Genomic DNA, 26,125 nt, shown 5'->3' with positions numbered 1-26,125 from the left:
GGCCATCCCTTCTGGATCCCCAACTGGGTCCTACTGACTACAGATGCCAGTCTGAGGGGTTGGGGCGCAGTGTTGGAGCAACACTCTTTCCAGGGCCGGTGGACCATGGAGGAATCACCCCTCCTGATAAACATTCTGGAATTACGGACAGTGTTCAATGCTTTGTCTCTCGCCCTGCCTCTGATGCAGAACAGGCCTGTTCTAGAACGGTCAGACAACGCCACCACGGTGGCATACATAAACCATCAAGGCGGCACTCGAAGCTCCATGGCAAAGATGGAAGTGTCAAAAATCCTTTGTTGGGCTGAACGCCATCTGCCAGCAATATCGGCAGTGTTCATTCTGGGAGTCCTCAACTGGGAAGCGGATTTCCTCAGTCGGCAGGACGTGCACGCCGGACAGTGGAGTCTTCATCAGGAAGTCTTTCAACTCTTAGTGGACAAGTGGGGCCTACCAGATGTAGTCCTGATGGCGTCTCGACTCAATCACAAAGTTCCGGTCTTCGATCAAGAACCAGGTATCCACAAGCAGTGTTCGTGGATGCACTGGCAATTCCATGAAACTTTCGGCTGCCATATGTGTTCCCTCCAGTGTTACTCCTGCCCAGGGTACTGCGGAAGTTCAAACAAGAAGGAGGATTACTACTTCTAGTTGCTCCAGCGTGACCAAGACGGCATTGGTTCTCAGACCTGCAGGGTCTGTCAACAGAGCGACCTCTTCTACTTCCTCAATGCCCAGACCTCCTCTGGCCATTGTGTCTACCTGGACCTGGCCAGACTAGCTTTGACGGCATGGCTCTGGAAGCTTCACTCCTGAGGCCAAAGGATTCCACGAGGCGGTTATCCAAACTATGCTGAAGGCCCGCAAACCGTCATCTGCACGGATTTATTACAGGGTCTGGAATTCTTACTTCACCTGGTGTGCTGCTAAGAATTATGATGCATACAAATTCAGTACTTCCACACTTCTGGCTTTTCTACAACAAGGCCTGGATTTAGGCCTTCATCTGGCCTCCCTCAAGGTTCATATCTCTGCCTTTTCGGTGTGGTTTCAGAGAAAAATTGCGTCTATTCCTGACATTCATACTTTAACTCAGGGGGTGTTACGGATTCAGCCTCTGTATGTCCCTCCTGTGGCTCCATGGGATTTGTCTGTTGTCCTGAATGCCCTGCAAGAGTCTCCATTTGAACTTCTTGAGTCAGTGGACCTTAAATGGATTACGATCAAGGTCCTGTTCCTACTGGCTATCGTCTCTTCCAGGAGGGTGTCAGACCTAGGCGCTTTGTCCTGTCGTCCACCCTTCCTGATATTTCACAGTGACCGGGCAGTCCTTAGAACTCGCCCAGGTTTTTTACCTAAGGTGATGTCGTCTTTTCACCTTAACCAAGAGATTGTGGTTCCAGTTTTCATCTCTTCTGAATTGTCCTCCACAGAGCGGTCTTTGGATGTGGTGCGGGCTCTCTGTATGTGTGTGTATGTGTGTATATATATATATATATATGTGTGAAGAGGACTACCTCTATCAGGAGGTCAGATACCCTTTTTGTACTTTTTGGTTTTCACAAACATGGTTGACCTGCGAATAAGCAACCCTTGGCCAGATGGATTAGAATGGTGATTGCACAAGCCTATGTGCAGGCTGGTCTCCCAGCTCCTGCTGCTATTAAAGCCCATTATACTCGGTCTGTTGGACCTTCTTGGGCGGCCCGCCGAGGCGCGTCCGCTGAACAATTGTGCAAGGCGACTATGTGGTCCTCAGTGAACACATTCATTAGATTCTATGCCTTCGATACTTCCGCCTCCCAGGATGCTTCCTTTGGACGCCGGGTTCTCATACCCGCTACGGCGCGTCCCCTCCCATGAGGAACTGCTTTAGGACATCCCCAATGTTTCCCTGTGGAAACCAATGTACCCCACTGCAGAAAAGGAGATTTATGGTAGACTTACCATTGTTAAATCTCTTTCTGTGAGGTACGCACACCCTGTCGTGAGAACGTGGTACTATGTGACTAACATCTACCTTCTGCATTGAACTGGTTAACGAAACTGAGCTCACAGTGCCTGGAGGCGCGGGTTATAGAGGAGGCCCCAATGCATGCTGGGACAGTCTAAGGCTTTAGCCTGTTGGTGCCTGGATCAAGATCCATCTCTACACCCCGATGTTTCTCTGTGAAACCAATGTACCTCGTAGAAAGAGATTTAACAATGGTCTACAATAAATCTACTCTTTTTTTTTTTTTTTTACCGTGAAAACGTGTTATTGCAGCTCATTAAAGTCCCCCTTAGTGTGCAATAATGAGTGGCATGATATAATTATGAGCTGTATTCTATTGCTCTCAGGTCCTCAAGTATTGGTTTAAAAATACAGATGTATTATCTTTCTCATCGAGCACAATTTCTTATTTGTTGTTTTGTTTTTCTAACTTTCATGAAAGGCCAAAGAGTTTCTTAAGGAGCAGGCATGGAAGCTGCACTTTGCGGAGTATGGCCAGGGTATCTGCATGTACCGCACACAGAAAACAAGGGACCTGGTGCTGAAAGGTATCCCAGAGAGCATGCGTGGGGAGCTGTGGCTGCTGTTTTCTGGTAAGACTGGTGACCATCAATGATGATGTACAGTATACAGAAGAACATGCTTGTATTTATAATTTAATAAAACACTGCTTAATATTATCAGGTGCTATAAATGAAATGGCAACACATCCAGGGTATTATGAAGAGCTGGTGGAGAAGTCTATGGGCAAATATAACCTCGCCACAGAGGAGATAGAAAGGGATTTACACCGTTCCCTCCCAGAACATCCTGCATTCCAAAATGAAATTGGAATCTCCGCCTTGAGGAGAGTTCTCACTGCTTATGCCTTCCGGAACCCAAACATTGGGTACTGCCAGGTAAGTTCCAATGCATTTGTATTTTTGAATTTCAGGCAAAGTAGGAAATTATGAAATCTGGCTGGAAGTTCATATAGTATTTTGTCTCTTCATAATCTGTAAACCTCTCCAGTGCCTACATGCTAGAGTGTAAACAGTGGACATTCTTCAGCACAGTTCTAAACTGTGCCGCGATTCGTGTCCTCTAGTCCCGCTCCCTCTATACGGAACTGCAATTCCCTGTATGATCTTCGCATCCTACCCGCTTTACTAAGAAGCAGGTGGGATGCGGGAGATCTGGCTACTCTAATGTGGGTGTGGGGGACTGCCCAAAAAAACAGAAGTCTCCCGGCACTTGCGGGAGAGTAGTCAAGTATGCTTTACATACAGATACATAAATTGTTATGATAGTTCTAGACAGGTCTATATGACATTGGTTCCTCTGCTTATATGTACTGGGTGCAGTGGATATGATGTGCTAAATTTACTGTAATCTCCCAACATTTATACTGTAATCTCACATCATTTAGAAAATGGATTATTGCAGTACCATTAAGAAATTAGTAGTCGGAAAGCCATAGCCCCCTATTACCTTACCGCCGACACCATTAGCTGTACCACTGAGTGAGTCACAACACTCTGCCAGATTGACTGTTGTAACTGCTCTTTACCGCCGTCACTATAGATCTTTAAGGGACAGCAGCTTTATTCAGTTTAGCCAGCTCATGATGTCATTGGCTATACACAGCAATAGGGCCACCCTGCATATTACCTTGTATCCATCCATAAGTGGGTGCTTCCTCCTCTGTGGCGCCATCTTCCAAGTAATATTCGGGAAGATGGCAAAGGTACACAAAGAACAGAATCTCTGGCACTTTGCAAGATTCTCTGCTTTCACTGCTCAGCGCCATCTTCTTGCAAATGTAACCGAGAAGTTGGCTTCGCGGAGGATCAGGGACCCGCTTATGTACACATGGCACATATAATTTGAGTGCAGGATGTGCAGTATGATGGTATTACATTATGTATTCTGTGATATGAATCAAAACGTAATGATAGTTACCACAGACTGCAGTGTATTGTTAAATAGACCCCTTAGGGGGGAATTAACTTTAATGCGAACGGATCGCGTGCAGTTAAATTCTCCCCTAAGTCTTAATCTGTTCAGGCAACTTTTCAATTTGAGGATAGTGAAATTCTGAAAGTGCAAGACATGCACACATTATAATAGTTATAATATCTACAGTAGATTCCTATTAAAATTATACAAATAATAATAATATAGAAAAAGAACAAACGGCTGCGCTGAATATCAGGAACGAAATATAATGTACAGAGAGCCAACGTAAAAAATAACAATGTTTATTAATAAAACATATAAAAAGATTAATTATCAAATAACCGGTGAATAATATATATAAATATATATAAGAACAATCACTAGACGTGAACTAGTGGTATATTGTAATAACTCAGCTTATTGGGGTGAAAAGTTCCGTGATTCACTTGTTAGATAGTTGATAAATACCAGGTGTGTTGGTAGGATGAATGTCATCAGCATTCACCTGTCCACACTAATCAACTCAGCCTTTAAATACCGGATGACCTAGGAGGCAGGTATCTACCTTCGAGAAAGTCACGTGAACGTGACGAAACGCGTCAGGACCCGCCCCTATCCACACTCAGCTCAGGTGAAATCTTCCAGGTGTTCCTTGGTCCCCGCTGCACCCTCCGTCTACAGCATCCGACATCAGCGGCTTCAGCGCACACGCCGCCATGACCGGGTTGTGAGAGAGACGGTCCATTCCTTTCCGCTGCACAGCGTATATGGGCATTGCAGGACATTGAAGCCGAGGACGCTCGGCTCTTACCAGCCCATTTTGGAAAGGTATTGAATATCAATTTCAACTGAGGGACTTTTAATTCATTAGGATCCTACCAACACACCTGGTATTTATCAACTATCTAACAAGTGAATCACTGAACTTTTCACCCCAATAAGCTGAGTTATTACAATATACCACTAGTTCACGTCTAGTGATTGTTCTTATATATATTTATATATATATATTATTCACCGGTTATTTGATAATTAATCTTTTTATATGTTTTATTAATAAACATTGTTATTTTTTACGTTGGCTCTCTGTACATTATGTTTCGTTCCTGATATTCAGCGCAGCCGTTTGTTCTTTTTCTATGCTATCACCACAATACTACACATAGTATTCCGGCAAGCGCAGACTATCAGGAACATAAAATTGTGATTATTTAATTCTATGAAACACGTATTGGTTTTCACTTTTTATTTTGATGATTAGGCGCTCGTTTGTTGCAGTTTTTTGTTTTAAATAATAATAATACACTTTCTTGGGCATCATACCACTTTATAGCCTGGGGCATTATATAGATTTGCTTTTTGCAATGTGGAGACCTTATCAAATACATGTATGTTGTTTGTATGCTACGTGCATGCAATAACAAGAAGCATGTTTCTCATGTATCTATAATACTCTGCACTTTCAGAAGCTGTCCCACAAATGCTGTCTGGGGGTGTAACCTGGTGAAGTCAGCAGTTTTACTTTAGGTTTAGTTTCCTTTGTGGTTTTATTTTCCTTCAAAGTATATGAGAGCAGGAGAACAATTTAGCAGATTTGGTTCATGACCCAGTTGCACAAATAAAAAAAACATTACACCTTTTAAAAATGTCTGGCTGGAAAGTACATTGTAGAAAAGTAACATGATGCCATCTGTACAAATGAATTAGTATTTAATTAATTAGTATTTTTTAATATCAAGAAGGAAATAGTGCCAATATGCTGTAATTGGTAACATGCACTATTAATTGCTACTAATTTTCTTATTTCTCTGGAGCAGAGAATGCTGTACCTGGTTCCGAATTAATCTACATAACATACCAATAGTAATGATTGACTTTATACTGTATCATTATACTGTAGATTATAGTTTTTCTGTAAATTCAATAGGACAAGATGCTTTTACTGCTAAGGCAATACATCCCAATCGCCACCTCTTATTCTGTATATATAACAGTGATGTGCACCTGAAATTTTTCGGATTTTGGTTTTGGGTTCGGTTCCGTGGCCGTGTTTTGGGTTCGAACGCGTTTTGGCAAAACCTCACCGAATTTTTTTTGTCGGATTCGGGTGTGTTTTGGATTCGGGTGTTTTTTTCAAAAAACCCTAAAAAATAGCTTAAATCATAGAATTTGGGGGTCATTTTGATCCCATAGTATTATTAACCTCAATAACCATAATTTCCACTCATTTTCAGTCTATTCTGAACACCTCACACCTCACAATATTATTTTTAGTCCTAAAATTTGCACCGAGGTCGCTGGATGGCTAAGCTAAGCGACACAAGTGGCCGACACAAACACCTGGCCCATCTAGGAGTGGCACTGCAGTGTCAGGCAGGATGGCACTTCAAAAAAATAGTCCCCAAACAGCACATGATGCAAAAAAAAAAAAGAGGCGCACCAAGGTCGCTGTGTGACTAAGCTAAGCGACACAAGTGGCCGACACAAACACCTGGCCCATCTAGGAGTGGCACTGCAGTGTCAGACAGGATGGCACTTAAAAAAATAGTCCCCAAACAGCACATGATGCAAAGAAAAAAAGAGCTGCACCAAAGTCGTTGTGTGACTAAGCTAAGCGACCCAAGTGGCCGACACAAACACCTGGCCCATCTAGGAGTGTCACTGCAGGGTCACGCAGGATGGCCCTTCCAAAAAATACTCCCCAAACAGCACATGACGCAAAGAAAAAAAGAGGCGCAATGAGGTAGCTGTGTGACGACTAAGCTAAGCGACCCTAGTGGCCGACACAAACACCTGGCCCATCTAGGAGTGGCACTGCAGTGTCACGCAGGATGGCCCTTCCAAAAAATACTCCCCAAACAGCACATGACGCAAAGAAAAAAAGAGGCGCAATGAGGTAGCTGTGTGACGACTAAGCTAAGCGACCCTAGTGGCCGACACAAACACCTGGCCCATCTAGGAGTGGCACTGCAGTGTCAGACAGGATGGCACTTAAAAAAATACTCCCCAAACAGCACATGACGCAAAGAAAAAAGAGGTGCAAGATGGAATTGTCCTTGGGACCTCCCACCCACCCTTATGTTGTAAAAACAGGACATGCACACTTTAACGAACCCATCATTTCAGCGACAGGGTCTGCCACACGACTGTGACTGAAATGACTGGTTGGTTTGGGCCCCCACCAAAAAAGAAGCAATCAATCTCTCCTTGCACAAACTGGCTCTACAGAGGCAAGATGTCCACCTCATCATCATTGTCCGATTCATCACCGCTTTCACTGTGTACATCCCCCTCCTCACAGATTATTAATTCGTCCCCACTGGAATCCACCATCTCAGGTCCCCGTGTACTTTCTGGAGGCAATTGCTGCTGGTGAATGTCTCCATGGAGGAATTGATTATAATTCATTTTAATGAACATCCTCTTCTCCACATTTTCTGGAAGTAACCTCGTACGCCGATTGCTGACAAGGTGAGCGGCGGCACTAAACACTCTTTCGGAGTACACACTGGAGGGAGGGCAACTTAGGTAGAATAAAGCAAGTTTGTGCAAGGGCCTCCAAATTGCCTCTTTTTCCTGCCAGTATACGTACGGACTGTCTGACGTGCCTACTTGGATGCGGTCACTCATATAATCCTCCACCATTCTTTCAATGGTGAGAGAATCATATGCAGTGACAGTAGACGACATGTCAGTAATCGTTGGCAGGTCCTTCAGTCCGGACCAGATGTCAGCATCAGCAGTCGCTCCAGACTGCCCTGCATCACCGCCAGCGGGTGGGCTCGGAATTCGTAGCCTTTTCCTCGCACCCCCAGTTGCGGGAGAATGTGAAGGAGGAGATGTTGACGGGTCGCGTTCCGCTTGACTTGACAATTTTCTCACCAGCAGTTCTTTGAACCTCTGCAGACTTGTGTCTGCCGGAAAGAGAGATCCAACGTAGGTTTTAAATCTAGGATCGAGCACAGTGGCCAAAATGTAGTGCTCTGATTTCAACAGATTGACCACCCGTGAATCCTGGTTAAGCGAATTAAGGGCTCCATCCACAAGTCCCACATGCCTAGCAGAATCGCTCTGTTTTAGCTCCTCCTTCAATGCCTCCAGCTTCTTCTGCAAAAGCCTGATGAGGGGAATGACCTGACTCAGGCTGGCAGTGTCTGAACTGACTTCACGTGTGGCAAGTTCAAAAGGTTGCAGAACCTTGCACAACGTTGAAATCATTCTCCACTGCGCTTGAGACAGGTGCATTCCACCTCCTTTGCCTATATCGTGGCCAGATGTATAGGCTTGAATGGCCTTTTGCTGCTCCTCCATCCTCTGAAGCATATAGAGGGTTGAATTCCACCTCGTTACCACCTCTTGCTTCAGATGATGGCAGGGCAGGTTCAGGTGTTTTTGGTGGTGCTCCAGTCTTCTGTACGCGGTGCCTGTACGCCGAAAGTGGCCCGCAATTCTTCTGGCCACCGACAGCATCTCTTGCACGCCCCTGTCGTTTTTTAAATAATTCTGCACCACCAAATTCAAGGTATGTGCAAAACATGGGACGTGCTGGAATTTGCCCAGATGTAATGCACGCACAATATTGCTGGCGTTGTCCGATGCCACAAATCCCCAGGAGAGTCCAATTGGGGTAAGCCATTCTGCGATGATCTTCCTCAGTTGCCGTAAGAGGTTTTCAGCTGTGTGCGTATTCTGGAAAGCGGTGATACAAAGCGTAGCCTGCCTAGGAACGAGTTGGCGTTTGCGAGATGCTGCTACTGGTGCCGCCGCTGCTGTTCTTGCAGCGGGAGGCAATACATCTACCCAGTGGGCTGTCACAGTCATGTAGTCCTGAGTCTGCCCTGCTCCACTTGTCCACATGTCCGTGGTTAAGTGGACATTGGGTACAACTGCATTTTTTAGGACACTGGTGAGTCTTTTTCTGACGTCCGTGTACATTCTCGGTATCGCCTGCCTAGAGAAGTGGAACCTAGATGGTATTTGGTAACGGGGGCACACTACCTCAAGCAATTGTCTAGTTCCCTGTGAACTAACGGCGGATACTGGACGCACGTCTAATACCAGCATAGTTGTCAAGGCCTCAGTTATCCGCTTTGCAACAGGATGACTGCTGTGATATTTCATCTTCCTCGCAAAGGACTGTTGGAGAGTCAATTGCTTACTGGAAGTAGTACAAGTGGTCTTCCGACTTCCCCTCTGGGATGACGATCGACTCCCAGCAGCAACAACAGCAGCGCCAGCAGCAGTAGGTGTTACACTCAAGGATGCATCGGAGGAATCCCAGGCAGGAGAGGACTCGTCAGACTTGCCAGTGACATGGCCTGCAGGACTATTGGCTTTCCTGGGTAAGGTGGAAATTGACACTGAGGGAGTTGGTGGTGTGGTTTGCGCGAGCTTGGTTACAAGAGGAAAGGATTTACTGGTCAGTGGACTGCTTCCGCTGTCGCCCAAAGTTTTTGAACTTGTCACGGACTTATTATGAATGCGCTGCAGGTGACGTATAAGGGAGGATGTTCCAAGGTGGTTAACGTCCTTACCCCTACTTATTACAGCTTGACAAAGGCAACACACGGCTTGACACCAGTTGTCCGCATTTCTGTTGAAATAATTCCACACTGAAGAGCTGATTTTTTTTGTATTTTGACCAGGCATGTCAATGGCCATATTCCTCCCACGGACAACAGGTGTCTCCCCGGGTGCCTGACTTAAACAAACCACCTCACCATCAGAATCCTCCTTGTCAATTTCCTCCCCAGCACCAGCAACACCCATATCTTCATCCTGGTGTACTTCAACAGTGACATCTTCAATTTGACTATCAGGAACTGGACTGCGGGTGCTCCTTCCAGCACTTGCAGGGGGCGTGCAAATGGTGGAAGGCGCAAGCTCTTCCCGTCCAGTGTTGGGAAGGTCAGGCATCGCAACCGACACAATTGGACTCTCCTTTGGGATTTGGGATTTCGAAGAACGCACAGTTCTTTGCTGTGCTTTTGCCGCAAGTCTTTTCTTTTTTCTAGCGAGAGGATGAGTGCTTCCATCCTCATGTGAAGCTGAACCACTAGCCATGAACATAGGCCAGGGCCTCAGCCGTTCCTTGCCACTCCGTGTTGTAAATGGCATAATGGCAAGTTTACGCTTCTCCTCAGACGCTTTTAATTTAGATTTTTGGGTCATTTTTTTACTGATCTTTTGTGTTTTGGATTTTACATGCTCTGTACTATGACATTGGGCATCGGCCTTGGCAGACGACGTTGATGGCATTTCATCGTCTCGGCTATGACTAGTGGCAGCAGCTTCAGCACGAGGTGGAAGTGGATCTTGATCTTTCCCTATTTTTTTAACCTCCACATTTCTGTTCTCCATATTTTAATGCGCACAACTAAACGCCACCACAGGTATACAATGTAGATGGATGGATAGTATAGTATTATATTACTTCTGGAGGACGAGTGACTGACGACACAGAGGTAGGTACAGCCGTGGCCTACCGTACTGCTTATATATATAATATACTGTATATAACGGACCTGGTGGACACTGTCAGCAGACTGCTAAACTAGTATGAAGAAAAAAAAACCCACCACAGGTAGGTATACAATGTAGATGGATGGATAGTATAGTATTATATTACTTATGGACGACGAGTGCACTGATGACACAAAGGTAGGTACAGCCGTGGCCTACCGTACTGCTTATATATGTAATATACTGTATATAACGGACCTGGTGGACACTGTCAGCAGACTGCTAAACTAGTATGTAGAAAGAAAAAAATACACCACAGGTAGGTATACAATACAATGTAGATGGATGGATAGTAAGTATAGCATTATATTACTTATGGACGACGAGTGCACTGACGACACAGAGGTAGGTACAGCCGTGGCCTACCGTACTGCTTATATATATAATATACTGTATATAACGGACCTGGTGGACACTGTCAGCAGACTGCTAAACTAGTATGAAGAAAAAAAAAACCACCACAGGTAGGTATACAATACAATGTAGATGGATGGATAGTAAGTATAGTATTATATTACTTATGGACGACGAGTGCACTGACGACACAGAGGTAGGTACAGCCGTGGCCTACCGTACTGCTTATATATATAATATACTGTATATAACGGACCTGGTGGACACTGTCAGCAGACTGCAAATCTAGTATGAAGAAAAAAAACCCCACCACAGGTAGGTATACAATAATGTAGATGGATGGATAGTAAGTATAGTATTATATTACTTATGGACGACGAGTGCACTGACGACACAGAGGTAGGTACAGCCGTGGCCTACCGTACTGCTTATATATATAATATACTGTATATAACGGACCTGGTGGACACTGTCAGCAGACTGCTAAACTAGTATGAAGAAAAAAAAAACACCACAGGTATGTATACAATGTAGATGGATGGATAGTATAGTATTATATTACTTATGGACGACGAGTGCACTGACGACACAGAGGTAGGTACAGCCGTGGCCTACCGTACTGCTTATATATATAATATACTGTATATAACGGACCTGGTGGACACTGTCAGCAGACTGCTAAACTAGTATGAAGAAAAAAAAAAACACCACAGGTAGGTATGCAATACAATGTAGATGGATGGATAGTAAGTATAGTATTATATTACTTATGGACGACGAGTGCACTGACGACACAGAGGTAGGTACAGCCGTGGCCTACCGTACTGCTTATATTTATAATATACTGTATATAACGGACCTGGTGGACACTGTCAGCAGACTGCTAAACTAGTATGAAGAAAAAAAAAACCACCACAGGTAGGTATACAATGTAGATGGATGGATAGTAAGTATAGTATTATATTACTTATGGACGACGAGTGCACTGACGACACAGAGGTAGGTACAGCCGTGGCCTACCGTACTGCTTATATATATAATATACTGTATATAACGGACCTGGTGGACACTGTCAGCAGACTGCTAAACTAGTATGAAGAAAAAAAAACCCACCACAGGTAGGTATACAATAATGTAGATGGATGGATAGTAAGTATAGTATTATATTTCTTATGGACGACGAGTGCACTGACGACACAGAGGTAGGTACAGCCGTGGCCTACCGTACTGCTTATATATATAATATACTGTATATAACGGACCTGGTGGACACTGTCAGCAGACTGCTAAACTAGTATGAAGGGAAAAAAAACCACCACAGGTAAGTATACAATGTAGATGGATGGATAGTATAGTATTATTACTTATGGACGACGAGTGCACTGACGACACAGAGGTAGGTACAGCCGTGGCCTACCGTACTGCTTATATATATAATATACTGTATATAACGGACCTGGTGGACACTGTCAGCAGACTGCTAAACTAGTATGAAGAAAAAAAAACCCACCACAGGTAGGTATACAATACAATGTAGATGGATGGATAGTAAGTATAGTATTATATTACTTATGGACGACGAGTGCACTGACGACACAGAGGTAGGTACAGCCGTGGCCTACCGTACTGCTTATATATATAATATACTGTATATAACGGACCTGGTGGACACTGTCAGCAGACTGCTAAACTAGTATGAAGAAAAAAAAAAACCACCACATGGATGGATAGTAAGTATAGTATTATATTACTTATGGACGACGAGTGCACTGACGACTCAGAGGTAGGTACAGCCGTGGCCTACCGTACTGCTTATATATATAATATACTGTATATAACGGACCTGTTGGACACTGTCGGCGGACTGCTAAACTAGTATGAAGAAAAAAAAAAACACCACAGGTAGGTATACAATAATGTAGATGGATGGATAGTAAGTATAGTATTATATTACTTATGGACGACGAGTGCACTGACGACACAGAGGTAGGTACAGCCGTGGCCTACCGTACTGCTTATATATATAATATACTGTATATAACGGACCTGGTGGACACTGTCAGCAGACTGCTAAACTAGTATGAAGAAAAAAAAACCCACCACAGGTAGGTATACAATAATGTAGATGGATGGATAGTAAGTATAGTATTATATTACTTATGGACGACGAGTGCACTGACGACACAGAGGTAGGTACAGCCGTGGCCTACCGTACTGCTTATATATATAATATACTGTATATAACGGACCTGGTGGACACTGTCAGCAGACTGCTAAACTAGTATGAAGGAAAAAAAAACCACCACAGGTAGGTATACAATGTAGATGGATGGATAGTATAGTATTATTACTTATGGACGACGAGTGCACTGACGACACAGAGGTAGGTACAGCCGTGGCCTACCGTACTGCTTATATATATAATATACTGTATATAACGGACCTGGTGGACACTGTCAGCAGACTGCTAAACTAGTATGAAGAAAAAAAAAACCACCACAGGTAGGTATACAATACAATGTAGATGGATGGATAGTAAGTATAGTATTATATTACTTATGGACGATGAGTGCACTGACGACACAGAGGTAGGTACAGCCGTGGCCTACCGTACTGCTTATATATATATATAATATACTGTATATAACGGACCTGGTGGACACTGTCAGCAGACTGCTAAACTAGTATGAAGAAAAAAAAACCACCACATGGATGGATAGTAAGTATAGTATTATATTACTTATGGACGACGAGTGCACTGACGACACAGAGGTAGGTACAGCCGTGGCCTACCGTACTGCTTATATATATAATATACTGTATATAACGGACCTGGTGGACACTGTCGGCAGACTGCTAAACTAGTATGAAGAAAAAAAAACCCACCACAGGTAGGTATACAATAATGTAGATGGATGGATAGTAAGTATAGTATTATATTACTTATGGACGACGAGTGCACTGACGACACAGAGGTAGGTACAGCCGTGGCCTACCGTACTGCTTATATATATAATATACTGTATATAACGGACCTGGAGGACACTGTCAGCAGACTGCTAAACTAGTATGAAGAAAAAAAAAAACACCACAGGAGTGTTTTTCAGGCAGACAAACGTATACTGGACTGGTGGTCACTGTCAGCAAAACTGTGCACTGTACTCCTGCTATAACTGCTCCCCAGTCCCCACAATTAAGCAGTGTGAGCAGTGCACTCAGCACAGATATATCATGCAGCAGTGCAGCACACTGAGCACAGATATGGTGGAGCGTTTTTTTTAAGGCAGAGAAACAAAGGATTAAACTAACTCACTGGTGGTAAACCCTGCACTGTACTCCCTAACAGCTGCTCCCCGTCCCCAATCCTCCCCACATAACTAAGTCACTCAGTTTACTCTATTCTCTTCTAATATAACGGAGAGGACGCCAGCCACGTCCTCTCCCTATCAATCTCAATGTACGTGTGAAAATGGCGGCGACGCGCGGCTCCTTATATAGAATCCGAATCTCGTGAGAATCCGACAGCGGGATGATGACGTTCGGGCGCGCTCGGGTTAACCGAGCAAGGCGGGAGGATCCGAGTCGCTCGGACCCGTGTAAAAAAAAGGTGAAGTTCGGGCGGGTCGGATCCCGAGGATCCGAACCCGCTCATCACTAATATATAAGGGACTCAGAAAGTGCAAATGTGTATAGCAGACAGTCAGCAGTTCTCTTTGATTGATTTACTGCAATTTAAGCAATGAAAGCAAATATCTTGTTGGTTGCTACTCTGCACTTTTGTGCTTTAGTAGATAAACTATGGATCATGAAGCAAGAAAGAAATTGTGTGCTTATACTTGGGCTGGAACCATACTTGCCTACTGTTGAAAAATAGTTTCTGGGAGATTCTAGTCTGCAGTACAATGCGGCGCTCAAATTGTGGTGTGCTGTTGAGTGGACGTGTCATGCTCCACCCAAAGGGCGTGTCTTGCTTCATATACTTGTGTGTCTAAGCTTAAATGCTTGTGGCAAAATATTTCTATATACTGTATTGTAGCATCAGTAGCAATATATTTTGGGAAATGTTGCTGTTTTGGTACTAACATTGCTGCCTGCAGGGCTGCCATCAGAAATTGCGGGGCCCGGGACTGACAAAATAGGCAGGGCATCCCACCCCCACTGTGGAGGGGTCAGCTGTAGAATTGCACCAGTTAACACGTGTGTGTGTGTGTGTGTGTGTGTGTGTGTGTGTGTGTGTGTGTGTGTGTGTGTGTGTGTGTGTATATTATATACACACACACATACATGCATACATACATACATACATACATACATGTGCCGCTGTCAGGAGGGCCCGGAATGCTGATGCCGCTGCCTGCCCGCCTCCATCCCCGCTTTTCTGCTACTCTCCTCCGTCCTCCTGCAGCTGTATTGACAACGTCCCTCCCAAAATGGCCGCCGCCTCAGAGGAGACAGTTTTTCAAGATACTAGAGGGCTCCTCTAGTATCTTGAATAACTGTCTCCTCTGTGGCGGCGGCCATTTTGGGAGAGAAGTTTTCAATACAGAGCTGCTGGAGGGTCGGAGGACAGCGGCAGAACAGCGGGGACGACTGCGGAATGGCAGGGACGGCTGCATGAGCATCCCGGGCCCTCCTCTCTCTGTCAGAGAGGCTGGTCCCGGGACAGATGTGCCCCCAGCACCCCCCTGATGGCGGCCCTGGCTGCCTGCAGTACTCAATTTCTTATTTGCATCTATTCGCTGTGATATTTCTTTTCTTTTAACTCAGCACAATATACATGGTAATTGTGATGCCTGCAATAAATTACAAATGCAATTGTGAATTCTTACTTTAATGATCATCTCTTGGTAATAAACATATTTTAAAACTTTTTTGTATTGTTCTTTTTCTGTGTTTACCTAAAGATAACTAATAAAACATTCCACAGCTTACACACACTAGCAGCAGCAGCAGCAGCAAAGCTGAGATAAGAAGACACAGATCACAGGGGTCAGGCAAACTCTATTCTATACTGCCAGGCAGTGGCGTCACAAGCGGGGGGCAAGGGGTGCAGCCCGCACCCGGGTGTGACGCCAAAATGTCGGCTGCTCCATAGTGAAAGGAGCCAGGTGCTGCAGTGTGAAAGTCTCCTACAGCACCCAGCTCCTGTCAAAGAACAGGAGCCGACAGCGCAAGAAGACTGTCTTTGGGGGCAGCCCAGCATCTCCGGAGATGACGATTTTCAGGATACCTGTGAAGCCACGCCCCTATATATAAAGGGGGGGGGGTTTAGGCAACTATGACACTATGACTAGTACGCTGTACCCATAGCACCCCAATTGCTTTATTCTCTGTCTACCTCTAATGTAGAGCCTGATAAATGTATTATTACACCATTTTGCCAGATCTTAGTGGCTCCCAGTATACCAATTACAACTCTTCTATATGTATATTTGTGTATTGCACACAGACAAATATTATATATAATACTTTAACCTGTGTTTGACTGCTTTTTTTCTTGCAGGCTATGAATATTGTTACATCTGTGCTGCTTCTGTACGCCAAGGAAGAAGAGGCCTTCTGGCTGTTGGTTGCTCTCTGTGAGCGCATGCTTCCTGACTATTACAATACAAGGGTTGTTGGTACGTGGTGATGAAACTGTTTTGTACTTTTCGTAATTATAATTTTATAACGTTAATGTAATAAAGATTATATATGTTCTTGTTCAACAAGTTGAGCTTCCTTGCACAATGTTGTCCACACAAGTCCTTAAACATATTACTTTAGTTTTAAACTCTTTTGTTTATTATAAAAATACAAATGTAAAATATAAAAATATATATTTTACTAAGGATCTCAATGAGGATCTGCTAATTTTTTTTCATTACAGAGAGTTTTATGACTGATTAGCAAATATCAAGCCAACTGCCTTCTAACACAGTTACTGTACCACAACTATAACTATAAAAGTTATTTTACTATATTTACCTAACCATGGATAGCAAACTGTGGGTGTCCTGTTTAAAGTTCTTTCTACCACTAGGAGCTCTTGTGGATCAAGGCGTGTTTGAGGAGCTGGCCCACGATTATGTGCCTCAGCTTTATGACTGTATGCAAGACCTGGGCGTGATTTCCACCATCTCCCTCTCATGGTTCCTCACTTTATTCCTCAGCGTTATGCCCTTTGAAAGTGCTGTGGTAGTTGTGGATTGTTTTTTCTATGAAGGCATTAAGGTCATATTCCAGCTTGCACTTGCGGTGCTAGAGGCCAACGTGGACAAACTCCTAAACTGTAAAGATGATGGAGAAGCGATGACTGTCTTAGGAAGGTATATTATAAATTGTTCCTCTGTCTCTCAGTGACAGTCTTTCCTAGAGTGTAAATATTGAATTCACAGTCATACCTAGAGGACCTGACTTAGTGATGTACTCTGTAGCGCAGTTCAGATATGTTCCCAATGCCAGCAATAACTTATGCCAGTGGTTCCCAAATGCGGCCCTCGAGGCACCCCAACAGTCCAGGTTTTAGGGATTTCCCTGCTTGTGCACGGATGGTACTATCAAACTGACTGAGGTACTAAGTCACCTGTGCCTAAGCATGGATATCCATAAAACCTGGCCTGTTGAGGTGCCTTAAGAAGAGGGTTTGGAAACCATTGGCATTAGGTATCGCTGGCATTGGTAACAGCAAAGCAAAACCGTGGATGGTGAATGGTAGGTGGCCAGACGTAAACACTAAATAAATAGGCTGTTTCAAGGGAGTATTATGGGAATATCATGGGCATGTTCGTATAAGTGGCTGTGTTCTCAGATGCAGTACTGCAGCCACAGAGGCCATGTTTATCTGCAGCTCAGACGAATACACTGCGTCTGCCATAAGCTGGAGCAAGTGTTGCTGGTTAGAGCCATGATGTGCCGATGGTGAGAGTGATGATGTGCTGATGGTTGGAGTGATGATGTGCCGATGGTTGGAGTGATGATGTGCCGATGGTTGGAGTGATCATATGCTGATGGTGAGAGTGATGATTTGCCGATGGTGAATTGTTTACAACCGCCAGTGGATTTACACCATCCATGGCCGGGGCACACAAGTAAATGGTGAGGCAGAAATTAACATTTGCATATTACTGCAGTCGCAAATATGTAAAAATTTGAAATAGCGAATGCAAATGCATCCACCAATGATTGAGGCCAGAATTTGGTAAAATAAATGGGCAATGTCTCTTTACTTACTATTTTTTTGTTTTTTTGTTATTTTAAAGGTATTTGGATAGTGTAAGTAACAAAGATAGCACATTACCACCAATTCCTCATCTTCACTCCTTGCTCACTGACTCTATGGAGCCTTACCCGGAAGTGGACATATTTGCAGTGATTGCTGACTCTTATCAGGTAACCACCAGTGTACCTTGACTGTTCCCCTTCACTTTTAGTCCACCTATCAGATCTTCCAGCTAGGAAAACCTGCACTGCACATTGATTTTACGCCAAACGCCACAACCATAATCATAAGATTCGGCCCTTGTATCAGCCCCACGCTACAGTAGGTACAAGATATCCATCAGAAACTGGCTTCCCTTCTCTTTACATATGACTAAGAATAACAATAAACCTTTTATACATGCCCACAACACTCTCATGGTACTCCTACAAGGGAGGGTGGTTCCGTGTGGTTGCATTGCCTCCGCCCAATTGCAACCGATAAACGCCCAATTTTACGGAAAGACGGGTGCATCCAAGTACTCAGAGGGAAGTGGTTAAGATACCGCCATTAGTAATCTCGGCGATCAGAATGCCAATGCCGGAACCCCGAGCGGCGGTACAGTGCCGATGCCGGAATACCGGCAAGACAGGCTATTCTTCCTCTGTGGGTGTCTCGCAAGGGGCATTTTATCGCTCGCCCTGTTACCGGCATGCCATTGTCGATATAGTGACTGCCGGCATCCGGTCAGTGGTAATTCATACTGAACTCTTCTCAGAATAAGATTGAGATGGCCAAAAATGCGTAAATTTTCTTCTGCTCGTGCTCTGCATGCAAAACTCACGTCCGTGCACAGAGATCCATCTGACTAAGCATCAGCCTCTTGTGCACAGAGCTCTAGAGAAACATAGGGCCTAATTCAGACCTGATCCAAAATTTTGCAGGACTACGATCAGGCACACTGACATGCGGGGGGACGCCCAGCACAGGGCTAGTCCGCCCTGCATGTCATGCCTGCTCTCCCCCCCACCCTGCAGAAGTACAAAAGCATCGCACAGCGGCGATGCTTGTGCACTTCAGGAGTAGCTACCGGCCAGCGCAGCTTTTGCGTGCTGGGCGGGAGCTATTCGTCGCTGCTTGGGTTGCAGCGGCTGCGTGTGACATCACGCAGCCGCCGCAGCCCGCCCCCCGCACTTCTGAACTGATCGCTGCGCTGCGATGAACGGCAGCGTGCGATCAGGTCAGAATGACCCCCATAGAGAGAAAGAGGGGAGAGGAAGGTGCAGAGACTGGGGCAGGATGTACTAATGAGAAAATGCAGTAAACCCCCGGTTTTCAGGGTTTACCACATTTTCCATATGTACTATGTTCCGGCCGCCTGGTTTTCGCTGCGGAAGGTAATGCCAGTTATAGCTGGCCTTATCCTATAGAAGCCTATGGGCATCTTTTCGCACCTGTGCTGTCAGAGGAATCCGATCGGATCCCTCCCAGAACCCCCCGTGGCCGCCGCGTCACTGTGCATGCGCAGATGGACTCCCGGGTCATAAACCCGGAAGTCCAATAACCGGCGGCCATCGCAAAGGGCAGCTCTTATCGGGAGAGCTGCCCTTTGCGGTACTAATTGCATTTAATAGTACATATGCGATTAGTGTTGTCACAATGTCTGGCGGGATGTACCACAAGAGTTTGGTACATCCCGCCCTTAGAGAGGAGATGGATACAGATAGAGCATAGGAGAGAGGGTGGGTATTCAGGAAGGAAAAGGAAGGGGCGGAGTATTGGTGAGGGAGAAGAGACATTGGTATATCTGCACCACAGCGCATGCCAGCAGCAGAACTCCCAACATGACCCATGTCGGGAAGGACAAAATGCTCTTCTCTTGGACTTTCCTCTTAATTTAGATTGTCATCATCTGTATTGAAACACCTTTCTCATCAACTGACTAGTTCAACACAGGTGACAGCAATCATAAATTAAGGGGAAGCACAGGAACAGAGCATTTTGATCCCTCCTGGAATGGGTCATGTTGGGAAGTATTCAGCAACATTAGTGCTGCTTGTCCGTTTATAGAATGCAGTGAAGCACACCTTTTTCTTTTTTTAATCTGGAAATTCTACACCAGAGGTTCTCAAATACAGTCCTCAAGGCACCCCAACGGTCCAGGCTGTAAGTATATCCAAGCTTGGCCACAGGTGACTCGGTCAATTTGATTTAACCATCTGTGCTGAGCAATTGATATACTTAAAACCTCGACCGTTGGGGTGCTTTGAGGACTGTATTTGAGAACCTCTGTTTTACGTTGCTTGTTCATGACCGGATCCCGGCGAGGGTTAAGGTTAGGCTGCTGGGTGGGGTGAAGGGGGGTTAAGGTTTAGGCATCACCGGGGAGGGTTAGTTTGCCAGACCACTGCAGTGCGACCCTGAATTACAATGCAGTGACACCCTGGTCCCATCATTTTCTATTGCAATCTATCTGATTTGTCAGATTACACTATACACCTGGAAAGCAATGTACTTACAACTGGCAGACACAAACTGGAAATAATATACAGTACGCACAGTAAATCAAACACTATCAACATCACAAAACAGAACTTATGTATAGTACATGCTCTTGTATTATGGTATTATAGCAATATCCATTTTTGGGAAGTTCACGAATGAGGAAAAAACAAAATATTTTTTTTAATTGAATGTGTTGTGCATTTTGATTACACAGCTATTGATTTAAAAAAAAAATGTAAAACTGGAAAATAGTTCTATAATTACAAAAGGATACTTTAAAAATCCACAAAAGCAACTTAGGGATCTATTTATGAAGCAGTGAATAGACCCATAATTGTGCTAAGGAAAAAACTACTTACTAATCACAAAGAGGTTATTTAGAGGTTTGCCATTATTTCTTTGCAAAACACAGAAAATTTACCTATCAACATATTTGATAAAATTGTCCTTTTTTTACATACTGTATATATTTGCCACTGCAGAAATTTGGATCAATACGAGCAGATCTTATAGAACAAATGAGATTCAAACAAAGACTAAAAGTGATACAGACCCTTGAGGACACTACAAAACGTAATGTGGTATGTGTTTTTACCAAGGATTTTAGTTTGATTATGTTTTTAGTGTCTGCATGTGTATATGTAGTCTGTTTGCTCCGTTCTCAGCTGGAGGGCATTCCGAGTTGATCGCTCGCCCGCAACTTTTTGCAGCGCTGCGATCAGGTTAAATCTCTGCAAAACTGCGTATGCACCGCAATGCGCAGGCGTGTCGTACGGGTGCAAAGAGGATCGGTGCTGGGCGATGGATTTAACGAAGAATCCATTTGCACAGCTGATCGCAAGGTGATTGACAGAAAGAGGGCGTTTGTGGGTGTCAACTGACCGTTTTCTGGGAGTGTTTGGAAAAATGCAGGCGTGTCCAAGTGTTTTCAGGGCGGGTGTCTGACGTCAATTCCGAGACCGGACAGGCTGAAGTGATCACAGCGGCTGAATTAGTCCAGAGCTACTCAGAAACTGCAAAAAACTTTTCTGTGCTGTCGGCTGCAAAAGCGTTTGCGCACTTGCAAAGCGAAAATACACTCCCCCATAGGCGGCGACTATCTGATCGCAGCACAGCAAAAAGGTGCTAGCGAGCGATCAACTGGGAATGACCCCCTTAGTACCAACCTCTAGTGTAAGGTCAACTGAGCTCCACCAGTGAATTACCCCAGTTTCTTATGAACTTCATTGTCAGTGACCCTATTGGCAGTTCACTTTTAAGGCAGGTCTATGCTTCCGCCCTGTGACGCAGTCTGTTCTACTTGCTTGAAGCTGGGTACACATTGGAACGATGTCAGGCCGTTTTACCATTTTGGAATGACAAATCTACATTGCAGTGTATATGGGTGATTGTGTGCCTTTTCTAACGACGGATGATAGGTTTGATGTGCTGCACCTAGCTATATTGCCAGTGACCTTGTTTATGCTACTGAAGGATGGAACATGATCATTCCATCCTTCATTAAAGTCGTCCCAGTGTGTACCAAGTATATACGCTTAAGGGCATTCGTTCCAATGTCGGAACGAATAGCCGTCACTGCAGTGGGTATCCAGCTTTAGGTTATCTGAAAGGAAACAATGCAGCGGGAAATCAGTAGTCCGTGTCGGACTGTAGCATGAAGGGTCTACCGGGGGAATGCAGCATTAAGAAACCATGCTTAAAGAGTGTGGCCTGCCACCATAGAGGCTCGTCCAACCATTAGAGAGGACATGTCTTGCAGACAACATGGCACAAATGGATAAATTTGGCACCATCCATGTACTAGGGGGTCACTACACTACACATTAAGAAAACCTACTGATAACTACAGCATACATGGAATAGCATAAAAGTTGTAGCTGCAAAAAGCACTCACTGCTGTACCTTCAACAAGAACATAACAAAAAAACATTTAGAAAATGAAAATATATTTTTAAAATATGTTACTATTGCATGTTCAGATGACAAATGTGCAACAGCATTAAAAAAAGTTATTAAAACAGGCAAATGATACCTTCTAAGGGGTCTGTTTATCACTAATCGCATACTCAATGCGATCTGGGCATGATAGTACCCAGAATCTCACTGCAGTCTGCATTTACAATGGGCATAACACTGTATCAATGATCAGTCTTCGGGACAGGTGAGTGGTTGCGGGACTCCTGCGCATGCGTGGTCCTGCCGACTACACATACACCAGTGGCAGGTTGGATTCCGAAGAAACCCTCTGCCAGCTAAATCTGCAATCAGTAGCCCATAGTCTACAACGGGCTAACGCCATCTTGCGATGGCTTTAGCTGTGGGAGCCAAGCTTAGGAATGTTTTGCATTTCAGAGCATGGTAAATATGACAGCATCACATACCCCAGAGAAACATATGAGGGTTGCGGTTGCAGACGGAAATTAAAGGATTGAAGCAGATATCGGCGACATCTGTTGCAATCCCATCTTAATATAGTACATGGGGGTGATACTAAATATTTCCGGTTACCCCTGAAAATGGGTGTTTTCTGGGAATAGGCTGCAAAAATGTAATTATAAATGGGCCCCAATGAGTGAATCATTTGAAATGTACTTGTAGCATCAGTCTTAGCCATTGCGGGACTTTTACCAGCATATAGTATGTCTTTCTGGTCTGTGTACACACTTTGAAAAATGTATCAATATAAAAATACTGTATAGTGTTTGTCATTTCAGTTTTCATTTCCTCCTGTAATGCCAGAATGCTATATTTTACAGCTGTTGGAATTTTAATATGCAGCTTTTGATTCTCAGCAAATTGCTCAACATGACTGTCTGCCTTCATATCATGGCAATTACAAATGATCAAGGCAGAGTGTTAAACACATACAGGTCCCTGTGAAGTGCAAAAAGTCAACTCATACCGATCACAATACTTACTGGATTGGGATCTGGCAGAGTTACTTCAAAAGTGCCCAATACTGGAGAGAGATCTGTAAAAGTGTGAAGGTGTAATGTATAGGCTACTGTACAATGGCTAATTGCATCAAAAGATGGTATTAGCTATCAGAAGTCATGCAATATATACCAAATTCATTACGCTCCGAAACGCTAAGCTTGATTGCTTGACAGTACTGCAGTCCCCATAGACTACGGCTGTGCCAATCTAATATAGAGGCTCCATGGTAAATATCGCAAATATCTGCTGCAGTAGGCCATTAATACATCAGGACATACTTTAAAAATGTGGAAATTTTAGGATTTTTGGCAAATTTGCTTAATAAATTATAATTAAAAAATATTAAATTAGATCCTCAGTGAAATCCACCAGCAGCCACATACAGTGGTTCTGCATTTAGGGTCAGCCATAAGAATTATGGTCTCCCTGACAATCTGTTGTGTGCGGTGCACCTCTGAGATTAATATATTTTTTATATTCAGTTGTTTAATGAATAAAATGAGGTTTTCAGCTATAATTTTATTCCGTTTAAGGGTGAGTAAAACAAACAATCGGTGGGTTACAACACAGCCCCTTTTACCCATTTATCAAATCTTTCTTTATAATGCACGTTCTTACAGTAATAACCACAAGCCCCTGGACTTGTGTCCGCTATGTCCATGCCCTGGAAAAGGGGTGGCCGCTTATGGCAAATTCTCCCTGGATACAAGCAGCCCACTGTCAGTGTAGCATTGGCGTCTCAGTGGTTGTATAGCTGTCGATAATAAAACCTTTTTCTTTCTGCTAGGTCCGCACTATTGTGACTGACACGGCATTCACTATTGATGAGCTGGAAGAACTGTATGCACTTTTTAAGGTAAGTAAAATACTGGGCTAACCAAAGTATTTAAACATGTTCCAGTTTCTCTGTTTTCCTATGGTTAAACTCCAATCTCTTTGAGTGCACAATGGACAACGGCCCTGTGACTTAGGGATCTATTTACTAAGCCTTGGATGGAGATAAAGTCGCTGGAGATAACGTACCAGCCAATCAGCTCCTAACTGCTATGCCACAGGCTGTGTTTGAAAAATGACAGTTAGGAGCCGATTGGCTGGTACTTTATCTCCAGCGACTTTATCTCCGTCCAAGGCTTAGTAAATAGACCCCTTATTCACTTGTTGCCCCTTCTCTTTAAAATATCTAATCCTGATGGATCTAATCTCTACATATGGAAATTCTAGGAGCATGAGTGTACCAAGCCCACGTTTAGCAGAGAACACTGTATTCCTCCTTTAAGAAGTTATTATATTGTGTAACTCTGTAGATGCTGCCACCTTAACATGCAGATCTATTGTATTTGCTTAACGCAAAAGTGACACATTTGTTACAGATATAAGCTTATGTGTGCCTTGCTGACCTGACAGGCGCCTGTTTATTGTGAGCACTGGACCCCAGATGCTGGGCTGCCCCCAGAGGCTCTGGCTGCGCTGCAGCATCCAGCTCCCAGTCACTGCAGAGGAGCCGCCATCTTGGTGATAATTGGGTACAGTCTGTACCCCCCTTGTGATGCCTCTGTGCTATGGTATCGGATCTCTCAGGAAAGACACAATAGTAATGGTTCAGTAATACTTTTGTTTTACATAGGGCCTTACTCCACCTGACAGAACCTGCAACTTCCACAACAGTTTCTTTTGGATAATGTACAACTACAACTTCACCCCTGAGGCTCTCTGCAGCCTCTTTTAGCCCCATTCTCATGACCAGACATGGGTCACCACCCCCAGTCAGAGTCACTGTCCGCTTTCTGCATAGATTTCGATCAGTTAATATATCTGGGTGGTATAGTGACTGTTATCATAAGAAAGGGCAGATTGGTCAAAGCGTGAAGAGAGATAAAGTGCCACCCAATCAGCTCCTGTCATGTTTCAAACATGCCTGTAATGTGACAGAAGCTAATTGGTTGGTACTTTAGATCTCTCCTGGCTTTGATAAATCTGCCCGCAGTATTTTACTTTGTCCCTATTTTGGTTAAAGGTTCCTTAAAGTCTGATGATGTCCCTTAAGAACAATAGGTACTTTTCAATTTAAAAGTAGGCTTGAACATACGTACAACACTGGACTTCCAGTTCTTGTCAGTCCTGGTGATTTGTATAGGTTAGGGTATTTGGAGTGAGTTAGCTGGTGGAGAGGTTCCCTGTCCTGTATTTTTAAAACCTTGGAGTTGATGTATCAAGCAGTGAAAAAAAGTGTGCAAGTGTACCAGTGGAGGAGTTGCCCATAGCAACCAATCAGCCTCTACCTATCGTTTTATAGACTGTACTTGATAGATTCTACCTTGAAGCTGATTGATTGATATGGGCAATTTCTCCTCTCTTTTCACTGCTTGATACATCAATTCCCATTAGGGCTGGATTAAGGGGAGGGGGGCAGGGGTGGCTGTCCCAGGGCCCCCACATATTAGGGGCCCCAACATGTACTTTTTGCAATTGGAGCAGTATCCCTCTGGCAGCTCAGCTGTTCATTATGGGGCTTTACTAGCAATTTTAGTAGTGCCCCCCCCCCCCCCCCCCCAGCCTTAATCCGGCACTGACCCCCATATATTTACAACATAAGTAGCAAAGGCAACATACCTACCAATCTAACATTAATACCAACAATACTGGCAACATTACATATGCTATTAATATAACCGTATCCCCAATATTCATCACAAAAG

The 26,125-nt window shown here is 44.2% G+C and overlaps 1 protein-coding gene across 3 annotated transcripts in view; it reads left to right on the top strand.

Annotated features, from left to right (window-relative positions):
* The window catches only part of TBC1D9 (TBC1 domain family member 9), a 188,159-nt gene that overhangs the window by 136,655 nt on the left and 25,379 nt on the right, over positions 1–26,125 (top strand). For all 3 annotated transcript variants that reach the window (XM_063920383.1, XM_063920382.1, XM_063920384.1), the window contains 7 exons: positions 2,436–2,586; positions 2,678–2,892; positions 16,311–16,428; positions 16,830–17,115; positions 18,049–18,178; positions 20,975–21,073; positions 24,217–24,285. In XM_063920383.1, coding sequence (XP_063776453.1) covers positions 2,436–2,586; positions 2,678–2,892; positions 16,311–16,428; positions 16,830–17,115; positions 18,049–18,178; positions 20,975–21,073; positions 24,217–24,285 — 1,068 coding nt within the window. The remainder of the gene's footprint in view (positions 1–2,435; positions 2,587–2,677; positions 2,893–16,310; positions 16,429–16,829; positions 17,116–18,048; positions 18,179–20,974; positions 21,074–24,216; positions 24,286–26,125) is intronic.

Source organism: Pseudophryne corroboree, chromosome 1 (genome assembly GCF_028390025.1).
Source record: "Pseudophryne corroboree isolate aPseCor3 chromosome 1, aPseCor3.hap2, whole genome shotgun sequence".
NCBI lineage: Eukaryota > Metazoa > Chordata > Amphibia > Anura > Myobatrachidae > Pseudophryne > Pseudophryne corroboree.
This window is presented reverse-complemented; position numbering and strand designations above follow the sequence as displayed.